At 48.8% G+C, this 26,725-nt stretch overlaps 1 protein-coding gene across 5 annotated transcripts in view; it reads left to right on the plus strand.

Annotated features, from left to right (window-relative positions):
- Positions 1–791: 791 nt before the first annotated feature.
- PLEKHM1 (pleckstrin homology and RUN domain containing M1) overlaps positions 792–26,725 on the plus strand; it is a 61,050-nt gene continuing 35,116 nt past the window's right edge. For 4 of the 5 annotated variants that reach the window (XR_012642730.1, XR_012642731.1, XM_074979290.1 and 1 more), the window contains exons 1-3: positions 792–826; positions 22,762–22,854; positions 25,493–25,740. Coding sequence is in view for 3 of the 5 variants with exons in the window: in XM_074979290.1 (XP_074835391.1) it covers positions 22,801–22,854; positions 25,493–25,740 (302 nt within the window). In the remaining 2 variants the exon portion in view is untranslated. Of the gene's footprint in view, positions 827–12,485; positions 12,610–22,761; positions 22,855–25,492; positions 25,741–26,725 lie in introns of those variants that run through there. The other variant, XM_074979291.1, reaches the window with a different exon arrangement.

Here is a 26,725-nt window from a genome sequence, read left to right on the forward strand (position 1 = left end):
CCCCCCAGCCAGCACCCCATCAGTAGCTATAGCCATACCCCCACACACTCCATGGGCTAGCTCCCAATGACCCTCTCCGCCCCCCCGGCCAGCCCCCCAGCGATAGCTATAGCTGTACCCCCCCAACACCCACACAGCCCGAAGCGCCAGCCCCCCATGACCCTCTCCGCCCCCCGGCCAGCCCCCCAGCGATAGCTATAGCTGTACCCCCCCAACACCCACACAGCCCTATGGGCTCCCCACGACCCTCTCCGCCCCCCGGCGATAGCTATGGGCTCCCCACAACCCTCTCCGCCCCTCAGCGACAGCTATGGGCTCCCCACGACCCTCTCCGCCCCCCGGCGATAGCTATGGGCTCCCCACGACCCTCTCCGCCCCTCAGCGACAGCTATGGGCTCCCCACGACCCTCTCCGCCCCCCGGCGATAGCTATGGGCTCCCCACGACCCTCTCCGCCCCTCAGCGACAGCTATGGGCTCCCCACGACCCTCTCCGCCCCCCGGCGATAGCTATGGGCTCCCCACGACCCTCTCCGCCCCCCGGCGATAGCTATGGGCTCCCCACGACCCTCTCCGCCCCCCGGCGATAGCTATGGGCTCCCCACGACACTCTCCGCCCCCCGGCCAGCCCCCAGCCGTAGCTACAGCGATCCCCCCCACACCCCAGCGGTAACGACCGATTCGCGCCCCGCACATGCGCGCAACCCCGGTGCCGAGAGACGCGGCCATCGCCCCGCCCCGCCGCCGGCTCGGGTCACGTGGGGGCCGGGCGCGCTCAGCAGAGGCTGCGCTTCCGGGTTCCCAGCCGGAGCCTCGGGCCAGCGACAGGTGAATGCGCGCGGCCCCCCCTTTCCCCCGCGCCCCCAGCCCCGCCCCGCCCCTCACCCCCAGTGCCCCGGCCCCCCTCCTCTCGCCTCGCCCCACCCCCAGTGCCCCGGTCCCCCTCCTCTCGCCTCGCCCCCGGCCGGTCTGTCTGCTGCCCCCTCCCCTCCCCCTGTCCATCCATGGCCCTGCCTTGTGCTGGCTGAGGTGCCCCCGAGCGAGGGCCAGGCCCTGCCGCAGGGACCTGGTGCCAGCCCTGCAGGGGTGTTCCCCTGGCAGCAGGCGCTGGGGACCCGGGGCTGCTGGGCTGAGGTGCCCCCGAGCGAGGGCCAGGCCCTGCTGCAGGCGGCTGGTGCCAGCCCTGTAGGGGTGTTCCCCTGGCAGCAGGCGCTGGGGACCCGGGGCTGCTGGGCTGAGGTGCCCCCGAGCGAGGGCCAGGCCCTGCTGCAGGCGGCTGGTGCCAGCCATGCTGGGGCGTTCTCCTGGCAGCCCACGCTGGGGACACGCCAGCGGCCCTGCACCTGGGTTCGCTTTCTCCCATGCAGCACCGTGGGTGCTGGGTGTGAGGTGCCAGGGCTGCGGTTTCTGCAGGGCCCTGCAAACCCGCTGCGAGAATTCACTTCGCCCAGCAGTGCTGTGGCTGTCCTGCCCTTGCCATAGTGCCCAGGGGAGGTGGCATAGCTCTGCGCTCAGTTCGACGTTGGCTGGCGCGGGGCCCCCTGTGGAAGAGGAATATCATTGCCTAAGAGCACTCTTGCTAATCACTGAGTCCAAGATGCCCTCCCCAGCCCACCACCACTTTGAGGACTTTTATTGAGTCTTGGGGCTTTTGACAAAGAGCCCCAGGAAGATTCTTTTGTTGTCTTTGGTTTGTGTGGCGCTGACACATCCCTCATGTAAGCTGTTCGTTTACTGGCCACATCTGTTGTTCATTACCTGTATTGCAGTAATGCCCCACTGGCTTGCTTGGAATCAAGATCCCATGCACTAGGTTTGTATGAACAGAGACAGATACAGTTGCTGCTTGTAACTAGCAACTTAAGTTTGTTGACTTCCTTGATTAGACTGTCCTAAATGCCACTGATACCTACCTGTTTGTCCACTGGGTGCCACTGACATCAACTTCCAAACCTCACCTAACCTAGCTCCTTTTCTGTAACTGCTGTTGGCTGTCAGATGTCTTCTGGCTCCTTCTCTCATCTATCAGAGAGGTAGCCGTGTTAGTCTGTAGCTTTGAGAACAAGTCATGTGGCACCTTATAGAGTAGCTGATGAAGTAGGTCTTTGCCCACGAAAGCTTATGCTCCAAAATATCTGTTAGTCTGTAAGGTGCCACAGGATTTCTTGATGTTCTGTCATCTAGTTACTACTGAATTCAGTTCCTTGTTGCTCAGCTTTGTGTGGTTACAGATCCATAATTCAGGTCTGTGACATTCATCCATTGCAGTTAGGGTGACCATGTGTCCTGTTTTCACCTGGACAGTCCTGTATTTTAGGCAGGCATCCTTCCATTATTTTTAACAAAAGAGTTAATTGTCCTGTATATTCACTCCACTGGCTGAACTGCCTTCTCCCAAGTCAGCGCAGCTGCAAGTAAAATCAATCACTAGCTGGCCAGACAGCATATGCTAACCAGCCAGTACAGGCAGCAGCAGGAGAGGCAGCTGGGGCCCTGACATAGGCTAAGGCATGGTATGTTGGAGAATAATGTAGTGTGTTTTGTTCCCTCTTCTATGATTTTAAGGGGGACCAGGTGCCCCAGTAGTGCTGAACACTCCCTCCACACAGGACAGCCTCCTGTGAAGTCAGGGACACCCACCTCCCCCATGGGTCAGCTGCACCCACAGCTGGGGAGCTCTCCTGTAGGGCGGCAGCCCTGTTCCCAATGCCTGGAAGTGTGGGGTAGCTGGGGAGCACCTCCATGGGGTTGCAGCTCTGATCCCAGTGCCTGGAGGCATGGAGCAGCCAGGAGCTGAAGCCTCCCCCCACCTCCAGGGAGCTCTCCCTCCCCTGCCCAACAGGGCAGCAGCCCCTGCAGGGCAGCCACGGCTGGAGCCAGGGAGCATCCCTGCAGGGCAGCAGCCATGTTCCAGGAGCCTGATGGCATGGGGCAGCTGGCAAAACGCCCCTGCTTCCGCAAGCCAACTGCCCCTGCACCTGGGGGGCTCCCCTGTGGGGCAGCAGCCCTGTTCCAGCACCCCATGGCATGGAGCAGCCAGGGTGCTGCACTTGCTTGGCAGCTACAGCTGGGGAGCTGCCCCTACCCCAGGGTGTCCCATATTTGGCCAAGGGAAATACGGTCATCCTAACTGCATTAAACCTGGAAACCAGAACATATATTTTAGAAAAGCATCCAGCCTTGCCTTAATGATTCCAAATGATGGAATATCTACCACATACCTCAGTAGTCTGTTCAAATGGTTAATTACCCTCACTGTTAAACATTATTTTTCTGATTAATTGCTGACCACTAGATCTTTTGACTTTGTTAAAGAACCTACAGGCATCAGAAACATTCCTGTGTGGATACATACAGAATGTAATCAAGTCACTTCTTCCCCTTCTCTCCAGTACTCTAAACAGACTTTGTCCTGGTTTACACTTGTGCTGGTGTAACTGTTGGGGGGCTGACAGGAGGGAGAGTTGTAGGTGGTGCAGCACCACTCTGCAATGCTGCACACTGATGTTCCGGGTGGGAGCTGTTCCGAGCTGACAAGGGGATGTCAGCAGGCCTTGCAGCACCCTGCAGTGCTGAGCAGGTGAAGTGTGGGAAGACTGTTTCTGTTCTCTTCTAGGAGTTGCTCCCTACCTGACTTGGCGGCTGCGTTTGATTTGATACTGCTCTCCTGGCAGCTTGCCTCCCGTTCTATCCCAAGGGCAGAAGGAAGCCTGGTGCAGTTAATTGCTCTCTAGTGAAGGGCTTTTCCGTGGCTCTTTGCTGTTGGTGCATTCATCAGAGTGTGGCTTGCCATCTTCATAGGGTATTTCCTGCTTCTTTGGCATAAAATCATAGGGAATTGTTCTGAAAGTAACCAGGCCTCATGCTCTGTTTTTAGCTTCACCCACCTTGGTGCTGGAGTGTCACCTTTGCTGTTTAAGGTGGAGGGTGTATGCTCCCCAAAGCTTGTGAGTGGTTCTCCATGGCACCCTTACACAGCTGTGTTCTGCCTGCAGATTGACACCTACTGGCTCTGAAATGCTGCCACTTCTGGAAGCCTGTCTGAGGTGGTCTGAGCAGGCACAAAGGTGGCATTCCTGAAATTCTCTTCCTGCACAGTAGGCATATATTTGGAGATATGCATACCTTAGACTGGGAAGGGACCTTGGGAGGTCATTGAGTCTGGACCCCTGCCGTCTTGGTAGGACTAAGCACCATCCCCCCCCGCATTTGCCCCAGATCCCTAAACGACTCCCCTCAAGGATTGAGCTCACAACCCTGGGTTTAGTAGGCCAATGCTCAAACCACTGAGGTAGCCCACCCCCACCCAGAAATTGGTTTATAGTAAAATCAGTGAAATGTGAGCCTGACCGAACCCCCTGCTCATAAGTGCTTCAGTGAGGGGTTGTTGCCTGATGAATGTTACAGACTTTTAAGTGGGCAGCAGGAGAATCGTGCTGGGATTGCTGCTGTTCCAGAAGTTCCCACGGAGTGGCAAAGAGTAGATCAGATCAGGGGAGCACCCTCTGGTTAAGAAGCCACAGGCTTTTCTTTTACGTACACACTTCACTTTCCCAGGCCAGCAGCGATCCGGGCCGTCCATTTTCTAAGGGCCAGGGCTGCAACACCAGATTTCAGTCCCTGCCCTTGCTCCCGTTCTTTTGTTCTGGCTGGACAGAGGAAGAGGAGAAGATCACCCTCTCCTTGGAATGCAGGAATGCTCACCTCTCCTGCCAGGCAGATGACACTGCTGCATTGCAAGGAGATTAGTGCCCGGAAGTGATGGGAGCAGGATGCAGCGCCCATTTCTGCGCTGGTGGAGTTTCACCATGTCTGAGTTCACTCTAAGGTGGTGCCCACATGTGGGGCAATGGGTGTGCTCTTACTGAGCTAGTGCACTCAACATATTAGGGTATGAGCAGTGACAAGCCCAAACCTGCTTGAGCCTCGGAGGCGCATTCTGTGCCAGGCCAGCTACATTAGTGTTTTTAGCATGCTAGCTCAAGGTCTGTGGTGCTTGTTGGCAGGCTTCACCCTTCACTCAGGTATGGTGGAATAGAAGTTCGCTTGTTTTATTTGGAGCTGGCTGTGTGAACTTCCAGTGAGGGCTTCTCTCATGCAGTAGTGATGTGCATAGAGTTGGAGGTGGGACTGAATGTACTTGATGTGGGGTCTGTGCCTGCGTTACCTTTTGTCCATCTCTCTGTGTTGTGCTCTCAGTGCAGTATGCAGGCTCTACGACATGGGTGTCCAACCTTTTGGCTTGCCTGGGCTGCATTGAGTGAAGAGGAATTGTCTTGGGCCGCATATAAAATATATAATATAGTTAATGTATATAAATAACAAACTTCCTTTTTTTATTATAACATTAAAACAAAAGAGGGCAATATAAACATAAAACTAGTGGGATATTTGAGCTTGTTTTTGTGAAATCAATGTCTGGTTCGATGGAAGTGGTTGCAATTCTTAGTGAGTTCTCAAGGTGCTCGTCAGAAAATTTTGATCTAATTTTACTCTTCGTGTGCTTCATCCTTGAAAAAAGTTGTTCACAAATGTGTGTACTGCCAAAATGCGATGACATGAATAAGGCGTGATTGTGAAGCGAGGGATATTTTTCTCTGGAAAGATAGGACTTATGAAAGTCTAGTAAAGAGACATGATCAAATGTTTCTTTGAGTTGAATGTCTGATTGCAACTCTATACATTCCATTTGAAAATTCTCAGGTAATGTATTTATGTTGACTGAAAATGGAGTTGCAAATATACCAAAAAATTGATGATTTTTTTCGAAAATCTTGAAACCTATTATCAAATTCCTGTATCAAAATGAAAAGCAAGGCTGCATATTTTTCGCTGTTCACAGGACTGTGTTTAGCCAACGTATCAAAATGCATAAAATTATTTGCCATAACTTGAGCTAGCCATCGTTTGTCTCATTTCGAACGCTGTTATGGTTTGAAACCTAGCACAGATAAGTTGATTTTCACCTTGAAGACGCATGTTTAACTCATTTAAATGAGCGGTCAAATCCACCAAAAATGCTAAATCTGTGAGCCACTTTTCATCTTCAAATTCTGGCACAAATTTTCCTTTTGATTCCATAAATGACTTGATCTCATTTCGCAAATTATAAAATCTTTTCAACATTTCACTCCGACTTAGCCACCTTACTTCAGAAAAGTAAATGATGTCGCCATAATCAGCATCCATACTTTTAAGTAACTCCTGGAATTGGCGATGATTCAGTCCCCTGGATCTTATGAAATTCACAGCTTTGATGACAATTTGCATGACATCATCCATTTTTAAAGCTTTTGCGCATAAATTTTCTTGATGTGCGATGCAGTGATATTTCATCAAACGTGAGTTGCCGGTGGCAATTGCACCGTCTTCTATTAGTTTTGTAAGTCCCTCTTTTTTACCAACCATAGCCGGGGCGCCATCAGTAGCTATACCAGATATGTTGGCAAAGGTTAAAGAAAATCTCTTTAATGTAACTTTTACTGCTTCATACAAATCAAGAGATTTAGTTGTGTCTTTTAATGGCACCAAGGAAGCCATTTCTTCAGTGAGATTGTATTCATTATCAATACCCCTAATAAAAATGGCAAGTTGAGCCGTATCTGTAGCATCAGTACTTTCATCTATCGCCAAAGCATAAAGTTTGAAATTAGCAGCTTTACTCTCCAAATCTCTTTCGATAGATTTTCCTATTTCTTCAATTCACCTTCAACATTCATCTGTTTTTCTATCAGGACAAATTATATCTGCCATGCTTTCCATACATTGCTTAATAAACTCACCATCAGTAAATGGTTTTGATTTTTTTGCAATCAGATTTGCTACCACATAACTACCTTTCACAATAGTCTGTTTGAGTTGTAATTTTTAAAAAAAAAAAATTGTTGAGATGACAGACTTTTTTTCAGTTCCGCTATTTTGTCTTTACGAAACATTCCTTGATATGCATTGAATTTGGCAGCATGTTTTTGCATATAATGTCTTTTCAAATTGTAATCTTTGAAAACTGACACGATTTCCCTAAAAATCAAGCATAGTGCCTTATTATTTGTCTTGACAAAAAAGTATTCATCTGTCCATTTTTCATTGAACACTCTTCCTTCATCCACGATTTTTCTTTTTTTGGGTTCTGTTTTCTTTTGACATGACGTTGAAGCCGTGCTCGGATAAAAAAATTAATAAATAAGCAACCATTTATTTTTCTAGTATTAGCGATGTTGTATATGTAATTATATCAATATCATGAGCAAAAAACTATTTGATTCATTTTTGTACTTACTCTACCACAGCTGCTAAAAAACTATTTTAACTTATTTTAACTTATTAAATTATCTTACGAAGTAATACAACAAGCCCAAGTGCAATAATTAAATAAGAAAACTTACATGTCTGCTTCCCAGCAAAAAAACTTGGCATTTGTTTGCTGGGTTAATAACAGTAAATGCCTGTCTTCACAGGCACACACACATCGTATTATCACACATGTATTATTGGTAATTGTTGCGTTTTACTCGCCAAGTCGCACAAGCGCATATAACATCTGACACATGCGGGTTTCGATTCGACTGACTGTGTGTGGTGGGCGCGGAAGGTGAAGTTAGCACTGCGCTGCGCCCTCCCCTACACAGCATTCTGTTGTCGCCTACGCAGTCCGCGCTCGAGTACCATGAAATTGAGTCATGAAAAATAACGCTAAAAATCACATAATAATGTTAAAAGTTTACGATCTTGTGGGGCTGCATTACTAGCTGTCCAGGGCTGCATGCAGCCCACGGGTTGGACACGCCTGCTCTAAGAGATTGTGTAATGGGCAAGAGGCAGACAACACAGACTAGACACATAGTCAGACCTATGCATATTCCATGTGACATCTCAGCTAAACACCCTACTCCAGGCATAGGCTTCCTCCGAGGCAAGTTATATCAACTTCAGAGGCCAAATACTACATAGGGACCCTACATGGATGCATACATGGCCTGCAGAACCTCTCAGTCACAGATACTCCTCGTGCACCGCCATGTTTCAGGAATGGACCCAACATTTGCATGCACTTGGTATTTTTTGTAACTTTGTTTATTTGTACAGTACTTCCAATTTTTTTAAAGGAGGAAATTGCATGCTTCAGTATTTTTTGTCATAGCAAAACTGACCAATTTCTTATGCAAACCAGGAAGTGCAGAGAGAGCATTAAACTGACTCCTCCTTGTTCCATGTACATTATAAAGCATTCTCAGATTATGTGATCACTTAGGATATGCAAATAATTCAAGTGAACTTCTCTAGGATGTTAGATGACATACAACACAGCAGAAAAGAACCCCTCCCAAATTGTTGCGGGTTGCACAAAGGTTCACTTTGCTCTGCAGGTAGAGGAAAACTTCAGTGTAACTGCAGAATGTCCCAGACTTATCTGGTCTCTCCCCATTGAATTCTTTTATTGGGTCCACAGTGTCACAGTGAGAACCTGGGAACTCAGTTCACAGATTCATAGGTTCCAATTGTAGTACTCAGAGGCACTGAGACCTCATCTGGGGTGAGTGAAGCCTCTGCTCTACAGCCTGAGCTGAGAGCTAGGTGGCTTTTAGCTTATGTGGTAGAGTGCAGGGCTTCAGACCCTGTGCTTGCAGGTTCTATCCCTGGGGCCGGCAACCTGGGTCTGTCAGTGTTACAACTGGTACATTGGCTGGGAAGAACTGCTGGATGGTCTCAGAAGCTTGGGACATGCTTCCTCAGCCTAGGGAAGCATGTAGGACCCAGAGGCACTGCAACCTCATCTGGGGTGAATGAGTCTCTGCTCTACAGCCTCAGCCGAGAGCCAGCTGGACTTTAGCTCATGTGGTAGAGCGCAGAGCTTTAGACCTTATGCTTGCAGGTTCTATTCCTGGGGCCAGCAACCTGCGCCTGTTGGCATTACGCAAGGTCAGAAGAAATCAGTCTTGTCTAGTCTGAGTTCCTGTATAACCTGAGCCACAGAACTTCCCCTGAACTGTGGCACTTGCAAATTGTGTGTTAGGTGTGTGTGCAGGAGCAAACTCCTTTTACTGCATTTGACAAATATTGTTTTGTGATCACGTGATTGAATGCACCATTGAGCATTAATCCTAGAATCCTAGAATCATAGGGCTGGAAGGGACCTCAGGAGGTCATCTAGTCCAGCCCTCTGCTTCATGCAGGCTCAATCCCCACTAAGTCATCCCAGCCAGGACCTTGTCAAGACGGGACTTAAAAACCTCAAGGGATGGAGAATCCACCACCCCTCTAGGCAACACATTTCAATGCTTCACCACCCTCCTGGTGAAGTAGTTTTTCCTAATATCTAACCTACGCCTCTTCCTCTTCAACTTCAGACCATTGCTCCTTGTTCTGCCATCTGACACCACTGGGAACAGTTTCTTACCCTCCTCTTTAGCGCTCCCCTTCAGGAAGTTGAAGGCTGCTATTAAATCACCCCTAAATCTTCTCTTCTGTAAACTAAACCAGCCCAAATCCCTCAGCCTGTCCTCATAGTTCTTGTGCTCCAACCCCTTAATCATTTTTGTTGCCCTCTGCTGAACCTGCTCCAGCACATCCACATCCTTTGTATACTGGGGGCCCAAAACTGGACACAATATTCCAGATGTGGCCTCACCAGTGCCGAATAGAGGGGAACAACAACTTCTCTAGATCTGCACAAAATGCTCCTCCTAATGCACTCTAGTATGCCGTTAGCCTTCTTGGCTACAAGGGCACACTGTTTACTCATATCCAGCCTTTCATCCACCATAACCCCTAGGTCTCTTTCCATCGTACTCTGCTGAGCCAGTCGGTCCCCAGCCTATAACAATGCTTGGGATTCTTCTGCCCCAGGTGCAGGACTCTACACTTTTCCTTGTTGAACCACATCAGATTTCTTTTGGCCCAGTCCTCCAATTTATCCAGGTCACTCTGGATTCTCTCTTTACCCTGCAACGTATCTATCTCTACCTCTAATTTTGTGTCATCCGCAAACTTGCTGAGGGTGCATCCAGGTCATTAATAAAGATGTTGAACAACACCAGCCCCAGAACCAAGCCTTGCATCACTCCGCTTGAAACCAACTGCCATCCAGATATTGACCACTACCCATTGTGCCCGACCATCAAGCCAGCTTTCTATCTGTCTTACAGTCCAAGGATCCAATCCATATTTCCTTAACTTATAGGCAAGAATGTTGTGGGAGACTTTATGAAAAGCTTTGCTGAAGTAAAGGTATATCACATCCACTGACTTCCGCATGTCCACAGAGCCTGTTACCTTGTCATAGAAGCTAATCAGATTGGTCAGGGAGGACTTGCCCTTGGTGAATCCATGTTGGCTACTTTTGATCCTTTCCCCTCTTCCAAGTGCTCCAAAATGGATTCCTTGAGGATCCCCTCCATTACTTTACCAGGGATTGAGGTGAGGCTGACGGGTCTATAGTTCCCTGGATTGTCCTTCTTTCCTTTTTTAAAGATGGGCACTACGTTTGCCTTTTTCCACTCATCTGAGATCTCTCCCAATCTCCAAGAGTCTTCAGAGATAATGGCCAAATGCTCGGCAATGACATCTGCCAATTCCCTCAGTACCCTTGGGTGCATTAAATCCAGACCCATGGATTTGTATACATCTAGTTTTTCTAGATTACTCATTACTTGTTCCTTCCCCACAAATGGCTGCCCTCCACCTTCCCATACTGCATTGTCTAGGACTGTAGTGTGGGAATTGACTTTGTGAAGATTGAGTCAAAAAAAGCATTGATTGCTTTTTTTACATCATCTGTCACTAGGTTACCTGTCTCACCCAGTAACGGCTCCACACCTTCTCTGATAACCTGTTCATTGTTAACATACCTGTAAGAAACCCTTCTTGTTACCCTTCACATCTCTTGCCAGCTGTAGTTCCAATTGTGCCTTCGCTTTTCTGGTTACTCCCAGGCATTCTCCAGCTGTGTGTTTATACTCCGCCTTAGTCAACTGTCCACATTTCCATTTCTTGTATGCTCCTTTTTTGAGTTTAAGTTGACTAAGGATTTCCCTGTTAAGCCAACCTGGTTGCCCACCATGTCTGCATTTCTTACTATGCAGCAGGATGGTTTGTTCCTGTGCCTTCAGTAAGACTTCTTTAAAATACTGCCAGTTCTCCTGAGCTCTGTGTCCTTCCCTGTGTGGTTCAGAACGATGAACATGTGGCGCACATGGAGTGTTTGTGCAAGCGGGTGGGCTGCATGGCTTGGGGGCATGCAGCTGTGACAGCAGCATTTTAAGTGGAAAGCGCTGCTTTTGTTAGCAGCTGGAGGTGATTCTGTTCATGGCCACGCTTGTCTGTCAGAAGAGTTTTCTGGCCTGTGGTAGCTATGGTACAAGCATCGGTTACTCAGCTCACGTTCGATTGCTGGCTTTGGAGCTGCCTCAGGGTGAGCTTTCCAATGCTAAAGCTGTCCCCCATCTTCCATTTTTGGTGGGACTGCCTGTATATGGAAAGGACTGTCCTACAACCCTCCGTGTTGTACGCCAGGATTGCTCAGGGAGACTTCCCGCACAGGGCTGTGCTGGGAAAAGGAGTTACAGTGTTGCTTCTTCCATTGACCAGTGTTGATATTTCTGTGCACTTCTTGGCCTTTGCTGTTGAGGAAGGTCTCGTACCCCCTGCTGGAAGAGGCAAAAAAGTGTCGCTTATGCAGTCTCTAAATAAGGTAGAAGTGTGTTTCCACTTCTGGCAGGGCAGGGACTGGGACTAGTGCAGATCCATGTCTGAGAAGCCTAGCCATTGTGCTGAATCTAAATGCTTGCGTGCAGAGCCCTGCAAATCTGTGGATATCCACTTTATATATGCAAGCACCCACAGCTTATTTTTGTGGGTGTGGATACAAATTTTATATCTGCACAAGGTTCTACTTGTCTGTAAGCGCTGCTCCAACAATTAGCCAGTGCTTCCTTCCGCAGAATGTGGATTTCCAACATGGTGCTGCTATTCTGCAGATTCACCACTCACCCTTGTAGTATAGGACCTGAGCACTTTCCATGTAAAATGAGTTGTCAGTAGCAAGTCCCTAGTAGCTTCATGAGTTTCTGACCTTTGCAGGCTGCAGAAACCTCTGCTGGGGATAGGACTTGGAGGTTGTGGATATCATGCTGGGTTTGGTGGCAAGGGTTTTCCTGGTGATGGTACTGACAGCTTCTTGTTCCTTGTCATTGTGCTTCTTTGGCCACCGGAAAGGGCTTTTGGTCCATGTGCTGTGCATGCTCCTTAATTTTCTCTGGGTGGAGGATAACTCCCAAGGTGCTCATGCTTGGAAAATGACTGGCTCTGTTTCCAGGGTTTGAGTCACTGGCTAATACTGTGCAGTCAGTTGTTTTCCACCCGAGCCATGTGAGCAGCTGCTTGTCATCGATGTGGTTTAAAACAGGGAAAACATCCTGTCTGAGTTCATCCAAGAGCCTGTTTCTAGGAAGGATCTGCTGGGAAGAGTCTGATATTATTGTTAACAAAGAATTTTGGAAGGATACAGGGGTAAGATATGCCCATATTTGAGAATTTGGAAGCCCATTGGGCTTGTTTAATCAATATGTACATGGCTTCTTTGTCTCTCTTAATAGCAGTCTACGCATCCTAAGGTAAGAGGACTCCATAGGTTTGATATTAATTCTACTTTCTTTATGTGATCTTAGCTGTTGTGTTCTCCCTGAGCAGTGTTTGAGTGTTGATTGTTAGCAGGGAAATCCTGTGCCTGTAGATTTATTAAGTTTGGGTGTGCTCATTGTTCCTTCCATTCTAATCTTGTTCTTTTAAATCAGTTCCAAAGTCAGAGTTCATAGAATTCGAGGGTTGAGGGGGACCTCAGGAGGTCATCTGGTCCAGCTCCCTGCCTAAAGCAGGATCAACCCTAACTAAATCGTCCCAGCCCGGATTTTGTCAAGCTGAGACTTGAAAACCTCCAAGGGATGGAGGTTCCACCACCTCCCTAGGTAATGCATTCCAGTGCTTCACTACCCTCCTGGGGAAGTAGTTTTCCCTAATATGCAACTTGACCTCCTCGCTGTAACTTTATTTTGTGCATGTTTAGGGAACAAACTGACTCACTTTTTGTACGGTTTTGTTTTCCAATCTGCCTTGCAAAGTGCTGTTGGCAACAGGCTTCTGAAGTATTTCTTTCTGTTTGTTTGAAGAATTCTACAAAATGCAAGCTGTGCATCTAAGCTGGTGACCTGGCACATGACCTGTTGTTTGTGCAGGAAGCAAAAAGCTGCATCAGCAGCAGTGTAGCTTGGTTTGGTGTAATGTATCATTCTAGATGATAAGGCCCAAAGAGCGTACAGAGATCATCTTGCTGCCTGTCTGTGTAACAGAGACCATAGGATTTCCCTGAATTAAATTATGGGAATGCAGAACCCCTCTCAACAACTTTCCTTGAACAGCCAGTGAACCTGGCAGCATTTCCATCACATGTCCCACTGGGAAGATAGTAAGGGAAGGGTTCATCGTTTTGGAGAATGATTGCTAGGGTCCATCCTGCGCAGGTCATGCCATCCAAGCATCACGTGTCTTTTATGGACCTGGGCCTTGGGAATTCTTATCTCCTGTACCCCCTGTCCAGCTCAGAATCTTCTCCATCACATTCAGGTGAGAGATTCCCATGGCCTCCCGCCAGTGCTCCCTCTAATATTTTATGTGCATGTGTGGAATTAGTTTAGTTATGTGCATTAACAGGGCAATAGTGTGTGACAGCTCACCTTCATATTAGTACCCATAACAAAATTCATTCTGCACAAGGACGATGAGGTGGGGGTAGGGCTGAGGGGCTCAGAGTGTGGGAGGGGGCTCAGGGTTCGGGGGCAAATATGAGTTCTGGCTGCGGGGGTGTAGGCTGTGGGGTGGAGCTAGGGATGAGGAGGTTGGGGTGCAGGAAGGAGCTCAGGGCTGGTATGCAGGAGTGAAGGCTATGGCTGATGGGTGTGGGATCTGGGATGGGTTTGGGGATGAGGAGTTTGGGGTGCGGGGTCTCTCAGCACAGCAGCTTGGGGCTAGGTGCAAGGGACCTCTGTGCCTGCTGTGGCAGCTCCCCTGAAGCTGGGCTGGGAGAGGAGCACCTCTTTTCCATGTACCGCAGCTCCGAGTTCCTGCACAACTCTTACTAGGCAGTTGCATGGCTTAGAGGAACCCTCCCTCCCACCTTCTTCTGTTTTACCAGTTGTCATTGGAATGGACTTTTCCAAGCACTCCAGTTTGCAAAGGACCAAAATATCGATCAAGGAGTAGCTCAGTCAGTCTCCCAAGCTCCAGGCTAATGCTGTGTGTCAGCCCTGTGTAAGAAACTCAGAGAGCTTGTGAGTTGGGTTTGAGTGCAACCAGGCAGTCACTGCAGACCGTCGTAAAATAGGTTCCTTGCAGAGTCACTGACCCATGTAAGTTATGGTTGGTATTGTGTCAACCGACTTGATTGTTCACAACTGCATTTAAACCAGAGGTTCCTAAACTGTGGGGTGTGCCTCCTACAGCCCCAGCCTTCTAATTACAGAAATCCAAACAGCCTTACCCCACCCCCACCCCCTGGCCCTCCCAGGGCCCCGCCCACTCCATCTCCTCTTTTTCCCATACCTGCTTCTCCCACCCTTGCTCACATGCGCATTTTCATTCCAAGCTCCAAACAGGCATAATTATTGTTCACGTCAACATATTACATTACGTTAAGGTTATCTTTGTTACAGGTCACTGGAGTGGCAGCAAAAGAGCCAAAAAGGGTAGTTTTCAGAAAGTGAAATTTCATAAAGGTTTCCATGATTCTTTCCCTCTCCTTCCCATTTCTTATAACCACCTCCATGGTTTTTGTTCTCTAAAGTTATTGTAATTCTGTGTGTGGAATTAGGACCACACATTATGACAGCTGCAATTGGGCCAATAAAGGCTCACTTCAGAAGCCCAAATACAAATCCATAAAACACAAACCACAGAAATTCACTTGTCCAGATACCTATGAAATTAAATCTGTAGAAACTGACTTACCTGCATATACACACACATGTATTCGTATGTGCATAGCTAGCATGCACTATCACATGCACTTCCACATTATTTATTATTACAATTATTGTTCAGTGGCTAGAAACCCCAAACTAAGATACACAGAAAGTGTGTGCAACAAAGAGTTTATGATAGTCATACCCCAAGATACGCCCATTCAAGTTATGAGAATTCGACTTTACAAGGTATTCATTTAATACCCCTACTTCAGCTTACGAGGCATTCCTTCACATTTACGAGGACTGATTTGGAGGCTGGAGGCTCTGATAGGCAAACACCGAGGGGATGGAGTCGACTGCGTTGGTCTTGACGAAAAAGCTGTGCAGGGAGGTGGCAGCGCCCTGTGTGAGGGCGGCAGTCTGGTGTGGGGAGGTAGACTCGTCTGAGTCCCGGCAGTAGATCATGCCGCTCTGTGAGACATGGATGCTCGGTGCGCAGCCCATCCCAGCCCTGCTGCTGCTGCTCACTTCCTGGGTGGCTAGGGGGCCGCCGCTGCCCGCCTTGTGCAGCTGTGCCTCGGGTGCTGCTCGCTGTGTGTGGCGTTCCCTCCCATTTAGCGCCTGGCTCGCCTGCCGCTGCCGCCTCGGCTGCCGCCAGCAGGGCCTCTCCACCGCGCAGCCCCACACGAGCAAGGCATCGCCCCTCGCCAGCCAGGGGCCCCCTGTGCCTGCCTAGCTCCCCTTGCAGCCAGCCCCTGGCAGCTCCCCCTCCGTGCTTAACCTAAGCTGCGCTCAGGCCGGGTTGCCTCCCTGTGCCCTGCCCTGCCCGTCCCCTTGCACTGGATTTAGTGGGATTTGGCAGTGTTTTAGCATAAATGGGTGTAAATTTTGGGGTTCAGGAATGCATACAATTTTTTCCCATTGAAATTAATGGTAATTACATTTTTGACTTACGAGAATTTGCCCTAAGAGGGGTTTTTCAGGAACAAATTACCCTCGTCAGGCGGAGGAAGACTGTATAGCTAAACATAGGTGGTGAGAAATGTATCGAACATTACTAGTCAACTGCATTCACTTTTTAAGAAATAATACATTTCATTTGTCATTTCCTTCTTATTTAAAAAACTTGCTCTGAAGTGAAAACATACAGATTTTATTACATCAATTTTTTGTGTGCACAAGCCCACAAAACAAATGAAAATCAAAGTGTTAGGCTGCAAATTTTATTTGCACAGGTATACACACACTTCTCTACAAAGAGAGACAGTTTGTAATGCACCTGCCTACACAGAGACACTTTTTCAGACACTTTCCCAGGAGCTGCTTGAACCGCCCAGCTGAGAGGTGGGTAGGCTGGAGGGAAAGAGATGGGGGAGAGGCTGAGGAGGAAAACAGGCCAAGGATGTGAGCAGGATGTGCCTAAAAGGGGGCAGAAGAGGAGAGAGGAGGGAATGGGGGGGATGTGGGTTGGAGGGTGATGCAGGAGGAGGCTGAAGGCTACAGGTGCATGACTCTGAGGGGGGCACAGGGCTATATTAAGCCATAATGGGAGTAAAACAGTATCTGGAGGTGACTGGGGTGCCAGGGTGTAGGGGGTGAGAGAAGTGGGGATGGTGGCTCTGGGAGGTGGAGAGGATGGGTAGGAAAGCTGGAAGGAGTACAGGGTTGGGATGGGTAGGTGTGTGGTGCAGGATGGGATGGGGAGGGAGGCAGTGAGGGTATGGGGGTAAGGGGTGGGACAGGGAGGGATACAACGATGGGGGGGATGGAGTTTGGCTTGTGCGTGGCGGGAAGGAGACCGAGACACTATATCTACAGGGCTTCCAGCAGCAGGCAGGAGTGGTAGGTTTGCAGAGATTGGGCCAGGAATATTCCAGGTGCTCGGAACTCGCACCTATGCAGGCAGAGCATTTGTGAGGCCAGGCCAGACCAGGGCAGGGCTCCACTTCCCCAAGCTGTATATGAGCCTTCACCTCGCTGCCTGCTGCTCTCCTGGCTCCAAACACTGCCCCTGTCCCCAGCACCCAGTGCACCCCTCTTCCTCATCCCCTTCACACTCCCCTTTCCAGTGCTTAGATCCCTGTGTCCCATCTGCACCCTTCAGCCTCCCACCTCCAAATGGTCCTCTGTCCCATACAGCACCTCATCCACACTACCCTTCTGTGCCCCCTCACCCTGCCCCATCTGCCCAGCTACAGTCAGACCCCATCCCAGACAACTGCTCCTTTCTCCAGATCAGGTCAGCCCACAATGCCCCCTGCTCCGGGGGGTGTTTCTGCCCCCTCCCCTGCACACTGTTGCACCTGGACTACCCCACTTTCCTGGGTGTGCACTGGACAGCTCTGGGATTGTGGCCTTGGTGGCACCTTGGGGAGCGGGAGGGGAAGAGGAAGAAGGGAGCAGCCAGGGATGGTGCACAGTGCAGGAGGCTGGAGCATTCTCTGGTTCATTGCTGCTGCTGGCCCTGGGAGGCAAGGCACCAGGAGCTACACCTGCAGCCCCACAGGCTGGGACAGCAGGGAGTTGTACGGCAGCTAGGAAGGAGCCTGCTGCCCCACTGTAGGGCACTGTGGCAGTGCAGCACCGCCGGCTGGACAGTCTGCAGCTTCCAGAGACACCAGGATCCCTGTGTGACCGGGTGTTTCCATTCAAAACCAGACTGTCCTTCCTAACGATTCTTAACTTTGCAATTCTGAGCAAAGATTTCCTCATCGCATGCTGTCAGCAGTGTGACCAAATGTCTGAGGTCAGGGCCCCTTCCCCAGGAATGGGGTTACTTCCTTTGTTCCTTCTAGTGCAGTGCATTGCTGGGAACAGAATGAGAGGTAGGAGTGAAAGCAGACACCTCCAGGACTTACCATTGCACCTTGCACTGGGCTTGGCATCCTGAGCAAGTGGGATAGCAGCTCAGAGCCCCGGAAGGGGCAGAGCCTCGGGCAGAAAGACACCCCTTCCCAGCCCATTCTTCATGGCCAGCAGCAGGGAGCCCCAAGGCTCCAGCGCTGCTTTGAAGGGCCCAGGGCTCCTGGTGGATGCGGTGGCAGCAGCGTGGTGTCCCAGGCCCTTTTAATTTGCCAAGGCAAATGACCCTTTTGCTCTCCCTCTTGGATGGCCCTGCCAGTAGGGGCTGGCAGCGGTTTAACATCACTGGGCAAAAGGGACAGTGAGGTTAAAGCCATGGTGCTGCAGAAGTGCTGCTTGCTTGACCCTACTGGCAGGGCTGCTGATGGTGGGGGTGGTGTTGTGGACAAAAAGGTGGTGGCAGCTGGTTCTTACCACTGTGCTGCACCAGCCCACTTTCCCCAGCAGAGAGGGAGGGGGCGCTTTGGGGTAGTTGGGCCCCTTCTTCTTGTGTCAGTCTCCCCCTTGGAAAACATTTCCAGCTGTGATTCTGGAGACAGACAGGTCCACGCTGCTTCCTTCTCTTCTTAGAGGTGTGTTTTGTCCCCTTCCTGCTGATGACTTGTTTTACTGTTCAGTTCAGCAGAGCACAGATTTCTTTGTTTAGACCAAACTGTTTGCTGGCTTCTGTGGGATTTGGAATCTGTGCCCATAACATTACACAGGGCAATCATACCACTTTCCGTACTGTCACACCCATATCTCCTCAGACAGCCTTGAGAGTTTTCAGATCCACCCTCACCTGGTGCATCGTGTACAACTGTGTTATTACAGTAGGGTGTGGTCCCAAAGGTATAGTCATGAGGCTGATAAATAGTAAACAGGTGCCTGGGTTTTTCCTGTACCATGTGATTTACTAGAATTTATTGGGTTTTCAAAGACTGTCAGGGCTCCATCACCATTCTCGCACTCCAAATGCAGAAAGTGGGGGCCTGCAAAAACTTAAAACCCCTTGCCTAAACAAAGGCTTTACTTTAAAACTTCCCAAGGTCACAGATTCTCTGGATGATACGCTGCCACCACCAAGGTAAAACAAAATGCCCTTAACCCAGGAAGATACACCTGGAAATGTCTTCCTATGGGGGTACCCCCAAGCTCTTAACCCTCCCTCTAGATAGAATTTAGAACAAAGAACTGAAATTTAGTAGCTGGCCTAGCCCAAGGCACACATGTTCACAGACCCCTTGTCAGGACACAGGTATCAGATCAATTGCTTTAAAACAGTAATTTATTCACAAAACAAGAGAAAATAAATCATGTGGTTGAACGCAGAGAAAATATTTCCCTGGGATTCAGCTTAAAAGAGGAAAAAACAACAAGTCAAAGCAACTAAAAAAACCAGAGCAGCAAACAACAAAACAAGGCAACAAGAAAACAGAGATAGCCAGTCCAACCAAATTCAAAATAATCATAACCTGATCGCATTTAACGATACATTCCCCTTTTGCTTACAGCTCTATGGCTGGTTTTGGAGATGGCTATTTATGGGATTCATTTCAGTAGCCTGGGAGACATCCTTCTCTTTTCCTTCTCTCTCTGCCTCCCCAGCAGACAAAAGACCCCTTAAACTGCAATTGTTCTCATTTCAAAAAAGCCACTCCACACCCATGGGCTCACCTGAGCTCAAGTTACCTCAGGAAGGGATTAACCCCTTCCCTGCCCTTATTTGTGACAAAGACCAACTCTGTTTCTGAGAGACCAGTCGGAATTTTGGGAAGACTGGGTGGATGAAGGTGGGTAAGTCATCCTAAAGAGAAGTAACTAAGGTGGAGCTCTTTAGGACAGGGACTGTCTGCTCGGTGCTTGTACAGCACCCAGCATAGTGGGGCGCTGGTCCATGACTTGAGCTCCTGGGAGTTATGGCCAGACATAATGAGGCTGCAAGCATGAACTCCTTTGTGGAGACAGCTATGATGAGCTCTGTGCTCAAGTGGGGCACTTTCAAACCTAGCTCAGGAACTGTTTCAGGTGCTTTGTTTGGAAGCTGAATATTGGGCTCAGACACCTTCTGAGATCTGAGAGTTATTGAAAATCAGGACCAAGAGCACAATCTGATACCATCACTAGGACCAAGGGAGTGGAACCTTCCCAAAAGTACAAGTGGCAGGGGACCCCTGCCCCCACCCCGCTTCTTCCTCATGAAGCCTCTCTCCTTCTCCAAAGCTCCACTCCCATGACACCCATTCCTTGAGGCCCATCTTCTCCCCTGTCCACCCTAGTGCCAGCCTCTTCTCCCAAACACCCTGTCCCAGGCCAAGCCAGAAGCCAGAGTGGGGTCAGGGAGCACAACCTTTAGTCTGCAAAAGAGCAGTGAGGCGATTTGATAGCTGGCTTCAATTAGTAGAAGTGGGGTTCCAAAGAGGATGGCTGTTCTCAGCGACAATGCAAGAATGAGGAGCAATGGACACAAGTTGAGGTGGGAAAGGTCTAGGTAGACTATTAGGAAAAAGCGATTTCACTAGAGGGCGGTGAAGCACTGGAATGTATTACCTAGACAGGTGGTGGAATCTCCATCCATAGAGGTTTTTAAGTCCTGGCTGACAAAGCCCTGGCTGGGATGATTTAGTTAGGGTTGGCCCTGCTTTGAGCAGGGGGTTAGGCTAGATTAGCTCCTGAGGCTCCCTTTCAGGCCTAATTTTTTATGATTCTGTGATTACATTAACACTAATACTTCTATCAATCAATATTTTAATTTCATCAAAAAAAACCAGTGTCTGGTTAGTTTGACATGGTCCATTTGCCATAAATCCATGTTGTTTTGCATTAATTTCATTGCCCTCCTTTAATTGTGTGTTAAAGGAGACCTGTATCAGCTGTTCTGTTATCTTGCCAATAATCAAAGGCAGGCTGACAGTCCTGCAATTATCCAGGTCATTCTGTTTATCATTTCTGAAAATTTACACATGAGCTTTCTTCCAGTCTTGTGAAAAATATCTGTCTTTAGTTGCTGCTGTTCAACATTCTCTAAAGATACCCGAGGAATGGAAAGAGTGTTAGATGAGACTACATATCATCTGTGTTTTCCCGCAAACAGAACAGAAATATTATTGAACACATCTGCCTTTTCCCCCATTAATGATATTTTTACCCTTTCCATCTAGTAATGGGCGAATATTTTGTCAGGATACATGTTTCTTCCTAATATATTTTAAAAACCCTTTCTGGCCATTCATCTTTTTTTCCTTGTGTCCCATGGCTTCCTGTAAAAATTAAAGAAAAATTGATAACTTCTAATTTGCATTCTTTAATATCAGCTTCCCCAGTTGTTAGCTATTGTTTGTTGTTATAGCTGCCTCCACTTCCATACGTTGGGCATGGTGTGATCCTGGGCAAGGCCATGTATTGTGTGATGGAGACCAAGCTGGCTTGGGCTGTGGTGTTGCAGCTTTCTTGCCAAGGCTCCCAGGGTTTGCATGACCTGAGGGAAGTTTATAATATGGCTTAGTTGGGCTGTTTGCAGCTGACATCTAACTACAACTGTTGTTCCTGCTCAATTTCAAAAGTTGATTCACTTGAGTTTGTCCTCCCTGTTTGACAGCTGCCCCCAGGAGAAGTTTTGTCAGCCCCAAGCATTCAGAAATCAGGGGACTTGCCCTTTCAGTCAGCAAGATTAAAAAATAACACATTATGGTTTCTTCTCACTTGCTCGCTAGTGCCTTTAGAGCCTGTCTCCAACTTTCCTCTGCTGCTGCAAGAACTAGAAATCATTTGGGTTCTTTTTTAAAGCTGATTCTCATGTGACTGCAGGAGCCAGACCACAAGAAAAACACCAGTGTCAATCTTGATGCTGTCTTGAGATAGGGTTAAACTGGATGTCATTGTGCTATATCAAGCCACTTGGTCACATCTCTGGTTTCCATCATTTGTTGATGGAAGTGCCGTCTGGTTTGGTGTGAAAGTAGCTCAGGCTTGTAATGAGAGACTTCAGGATCTATGCCATTAATACACTTATTACTCATTAAACCAAGTACCTTACTTATGAATACTCATTTAAATGAGGGACGCATATACTTAACCTTTGTTCACTGGACGAGTGAACTTCTCCCGCTAATACGAGGCTTATACTCTCCCGGCAGACCCCAAACTGCTGCAGCCTTAACCCACCTGCTGGCCCCACACATCCAAACCACTGCAGCCTGACCCCCCTGCCACTGGCCCTGCATACCTAAACCACTGCAGCCTGACACCCTGCCGGCCCCGCACACTTAAATCACCACAGCCTTAACTCCCACGTCCCCAGGCCCCCCAAACCCAAGACCACCACAGCCTGAAACCCCCCTCCTACCCCACAGACCCAACCTGCAGCAGCCTTTGGATCTAACAGGGCCAGTGGTCTCTAAAGCAGAAGGTAGGGTCCCCTTCCCCCAGCCCATGTGTACATGTCTGTGTTTGAGGCTCCTTTTACGCAGTGTGTGAAACTTCTCCTGCCTGTGCCATCACAGCAAAGTAGACTAGTTGGTTCTTTTGTTAACACAATTGTTTGGGCTGAGGTAATAACCAGGCTCCTGGAGCATGACTGGGGCTCCCATGTGCTAGGTGCTGTACAAGGACAGACTTTCAAGGTGCAAGTGAGTGTAAATTCCTAGATATGCCCCTTGGAGAGATGATGTAGCAGGTCCTTAGCACTACAAGCTCATTCTGCTGCCTTGTCTCATTCTGCTCCTTGTCTCTCTGCCTTTGGCTGATCTGCTACTGCACTGTCTTGGGGGAGAGTGCACGTTCTAAGGTTTGTCTGGAATGACGACATTGCACACAGAGGGCATGAATGGCCTGATTAGGACCAGCTATCCGGATGTGAAGACTTTCACATGGACTGTGAATGTTGAATCAGTGTTTCGTGGCAAGTGAATTTATTACTTTAACTCCTTCACATTTAAGTTAAAATCTTCCCCCTTTGTCCCCTTACAGGTGTCATGAGATCAGCGTTAGGTGGCAGCAGGAGTTGAAATGCATTCCAGTCACATGACTGAAAACAGACCTGATCCCAAGGCAGTTATACAGGTGAGTGAGGCTGGCTGACTGACGGGTAACTGGATCTTACTGCTATAGCTGGACACACTAGGACAGGTCTGTGCTCGAACCTTTTGCAAATAGAACAATGCAGATTCAGGCTGTGAGTCTTTTCTAATGACATTTCAGAACAGGCAAAAGCCCTGCTTTAGATATGAACAGAATAATGCTTTTACTGGCGTAGCTTATTTTGTTCAGCAAAACAATATAAACTATACCAGCAAAGGCGGTTTTGGCTTGATTTTGTTGCTGTGGTTTTATTGTTTCTTTCTTGTTGATATGAACTGCCTCCACTAGGAGGGGTTGCTGTTATAGCTATGTATAGCTGCCCTAGCCTGGGCTCTCAACTAGTTTGTTCCACGGTAAAGAACATTGTCCCTACAACAGAGATTTGTGTCATGAATAAAACTCATCTATGGTGTGTCGAAACGAACCCGCCCAAGGTTATTAGCTGGCACCACTTGGTTAACCAGAGTTGTATGACCACCAGAAACTCAGACCGCGAGGCACTACACTGTGTGGAGAAGATGTACAGTGTTGGGTTGATGCCAGGGAACATTGCTACGGAAATGTCCGATACCAGGGTATTTTTCTTTACACAGTCTTTGGAATCTGTATGTGTGTAAAAACAACTTTTTAGCAAACTAGCTATAAGTAACGGGATTCAAATTTTAGGGTTCATTTAACTTTCGCATAGAATTAGTCACATAGAAAGTTCTTTATGGCAGTAATGCCCAGGTGCCAAATAAGAGCCAGGGCTCCTTGTGCCTGGTGTTCCACAGACAGGCAGTGAAGGAGCTCACGAGGTAGGTTCTTGCACGATCTGACAGAAGGCTGAGACAGGCAAAGGAGAGAGGGGTGTGTGGGGCAGGAGAACAGATTAGTTAACAGCACAAGAAGCAGAAGTCTCAGTTCCCTGTGTGCCTAGCCATTGCTCCTCAAATCACCCCAAACTAAATGCTGTAGAAAACATTGTTTTTAAATCAGGCTGAATTCTTGTACAGGTTGGATCTCCCTGGTCTGGCACCCTCGTTGCTGGACCAGGGAAGGTCCCTGCCACCGGCCCCCCAGCCCGCTGGCTGCCCTAATTCTGGCCCCAGCCAACCCCACCTAGTGAAAGCTCCCAGCCCCTAGCTGCTGCCAGATGTGGCCCTACTGCCTCCAGCCACAACTCTGGCCCTGGCCCCACTGCCACTGGCCATGGCTCCAGCCCTAGCCTGGCAGCCACGGGCTCTGTCCCCAGCCCCACTGTTAGATGCCAGCTTGGATCATAGATGTTGCTGGACCAGAGAACGTTGGTTTTTAAATGTACAACACCACGACATAGGCTTGATCTCACTAGCAGGGCAGGATCCATTGATTAGCTGTTGTGGTTGACTCTTCTGTGTGAGTCTAGGGGTTATTTCTCTTCCTGTTTTGAAGCCGTGACCTGGCAGTGTGGAGTTTGTCATACTTACTTCTGTACAGGTCTACATTAAAAAGTTAAATTGACTCAGAAGTGTGATTGATGTAGTTAAGCCAACCTTGTAGTCAGCGCTAGGTCCACAGAAGACCTATCTAGTGGTTTTCAGGCTATGTTTACATGTCCAGGTTTCTCAGAAATAACTTGCTTCAATGTTTTAATGTGGAAATAAGTTATTTCTGAAAAGAGCATTCACACTGCAAGAGCATTTTGAAATTTTGTATTCACGCTAGAGAGCCCAATTTCAAAATAAGAGCAATGATGGGATGCCTCCCTGGAGGCCAATTACGTCCTCATTACCTCTGCTTAGTACACACTGAGTCAGTTTCGAAATAGAAAGGAGGGGGATTGGTGAAAGTCAAGTTTGGGTGGAGTTACCAGTTCGAGTTAAATGCCCTGTTACTCCAGAATAACACACTTTGCAGTGTGGCTGCATGGGCTTTTTCAGGAAAAAAGTTATTTTTCCAACAAAAAAGAACTAAAGAAACAATGTAGACAAGCCTCAGGAAGGTGGAGTTGCTACCGCCTGTTTCTGGAAGTGGGGCAAGGGGTAGCCGCACCCCATGGCTTCAAGTGGTTTCCATTTGCAGTCTGGTTCAGTGGCTCTCAGCTCTCCCATTATCCACATTGCTCCAGCACCCAAGTGCAACACTGGGAGAACCTCTCCTGTCGCTGCAGTGAGCATCTTCACTGAAGCACTCCAGTGGTGCAGCCACAGTCTTTCTAGTGAAGCCTTAGCCGAGGAGAGAAACGTGGAAGTTTGACTATGGGCAGGAGAGTGCTATAGACTTTCTGAAAAGGAGCAGGTCGCTGGATGTGGAGCAGAGAAAAATCTGTAACGCAAGAGCCTCACAGAAATAATAGCAACGAAGGGTCCTGTGACACCTTATAGACTAACAGAAAAGTTTTGAGCATGAGCTTTCGTGAGCACAGACTCATTTCATCAGAGTGTGTGCTCACGAAAGCTCATGCTCAAAACTTTTCTGTTAGTCTATAAGGTGCCACAGGACCCTTTGTTGCTGTTACAGATCCAGACTAACATGGCTACCCCTCCGATACAGAAATAATAAGGAGCCAGTTTTCATCAGCATGAGGCGGCTGTTGGAAAGGGCCCTTTTCACCATGAGCTGGTTTCATAACACCGAGCTGCACCTTTTTATCCTGCAGCTGATCAAGAAGCAGTTGGTGAATTCCGTCAAGGGGCTGCAGAAACAGTATGTGACCTCTGATGCCGTGGTCACCAGTGATGCCGCTGCCGCAAATACCCTTTGCTGTGCGCTGGAGGCTGTGTTCATTCACGGCCTGAAGGCAAAGTTCATAAAAATGGAGGCTGGGGTAAAAGGGAGAAAGCTGGGTGGCCGTGCACCACTTCCCCAGCCCGTCTTTTGGGGCCTGCTGAAAACCATCACACACAGGTGAGGCACTTCCCTCCTGCGTCCACTTACAGCCTGCTGCATTCCAGGGTGCTCTGACCTAGGTTGAAAGCATTGCTGATCATGGAGCAGCCAGAAGGCCTGGCCACCCTGCATCCCGGCCTGTCTCAGAATACATCATCCCCCGCAGGGGTCGGGGAACACGGGCTGGGGAAGGAGTCTGGCGGGTCGGCTGGCTTGGGCTGTGAGGGGAACCGGCAACACAAGCGTCAGAATAAAGGGACTCCGCTGATCTCATGCTCTCCAGCTCTCCCAGCTCTTAATAACTCACAATTGTTGGGATGAGTTGGGGAAAGCAAGTGGCCCAAAGGGTGCATCTACACTGCAAGAAAACAGCTCAGTCACAAAGCCCAGGTCAGCTGGCTCAGGCGGCCAGGCTACAAATTGCAGTGGAGACATTTGGGCAGGAGCCCAAGCTCTGAGAAACACCTTGACAAGAGGTCTCAGAGCCCCGGCTGGAGCCCAAACATCTGTGCTATGATTTGATAGCCCTGGAACCTGAGCCTTGTAAACCCAAGTCATCTGGCCTGGGCCAGCTGTGGATGTGCTTGTGGATCTTGTATTGCAGAGCAGACACACCCTAAGGTTCTGCCTTCTATAAATTCAGTTCTCTGAGTCAAGAGAAACCCCTGTGGCTTTAACCCACTTTATTCCATAATTAGTGTGTTATCGACAGTACTACAAGTTAAAACTGTGCTGTAACCAGGTCAAGGGACATCCTCTGATAAGCCACTCTTGTGACTCCATTGCTTTTGGAAGAGTAGATGAGCGAGCAGATAACCAGAAGCCAGCAGATCTATTGGGACCTTATAGATCAAAATTCATAACTTCAATTGTACCCAAATGATCCCACTGAGAAAGCTGGCCATTGTATTTCTAAGCCGTGTCTACACGTGCACGCTACTTCGAAGTGGCACTAACTTCGAAGCGGCACTAACTTCGAAATAGCGCGTCACGGCTACACGTG

The sequence above is a fragment of the Carettochelys insculpta genome, chromosome 28 (assembly GCF_033958435.1).
Source record: "Carettochelys insculpta isolate YL-2023 chromosome 28, ASM3395843v1, whole genome shotgun sequence".
In the NCBI taxonomy this organism is placed as follows: domain Eukaryota; kingdom Metazoa; phylum Chordata; order Testudines; family Carettochelyidae; genus Carettochelys; species Carettochelys insculpta.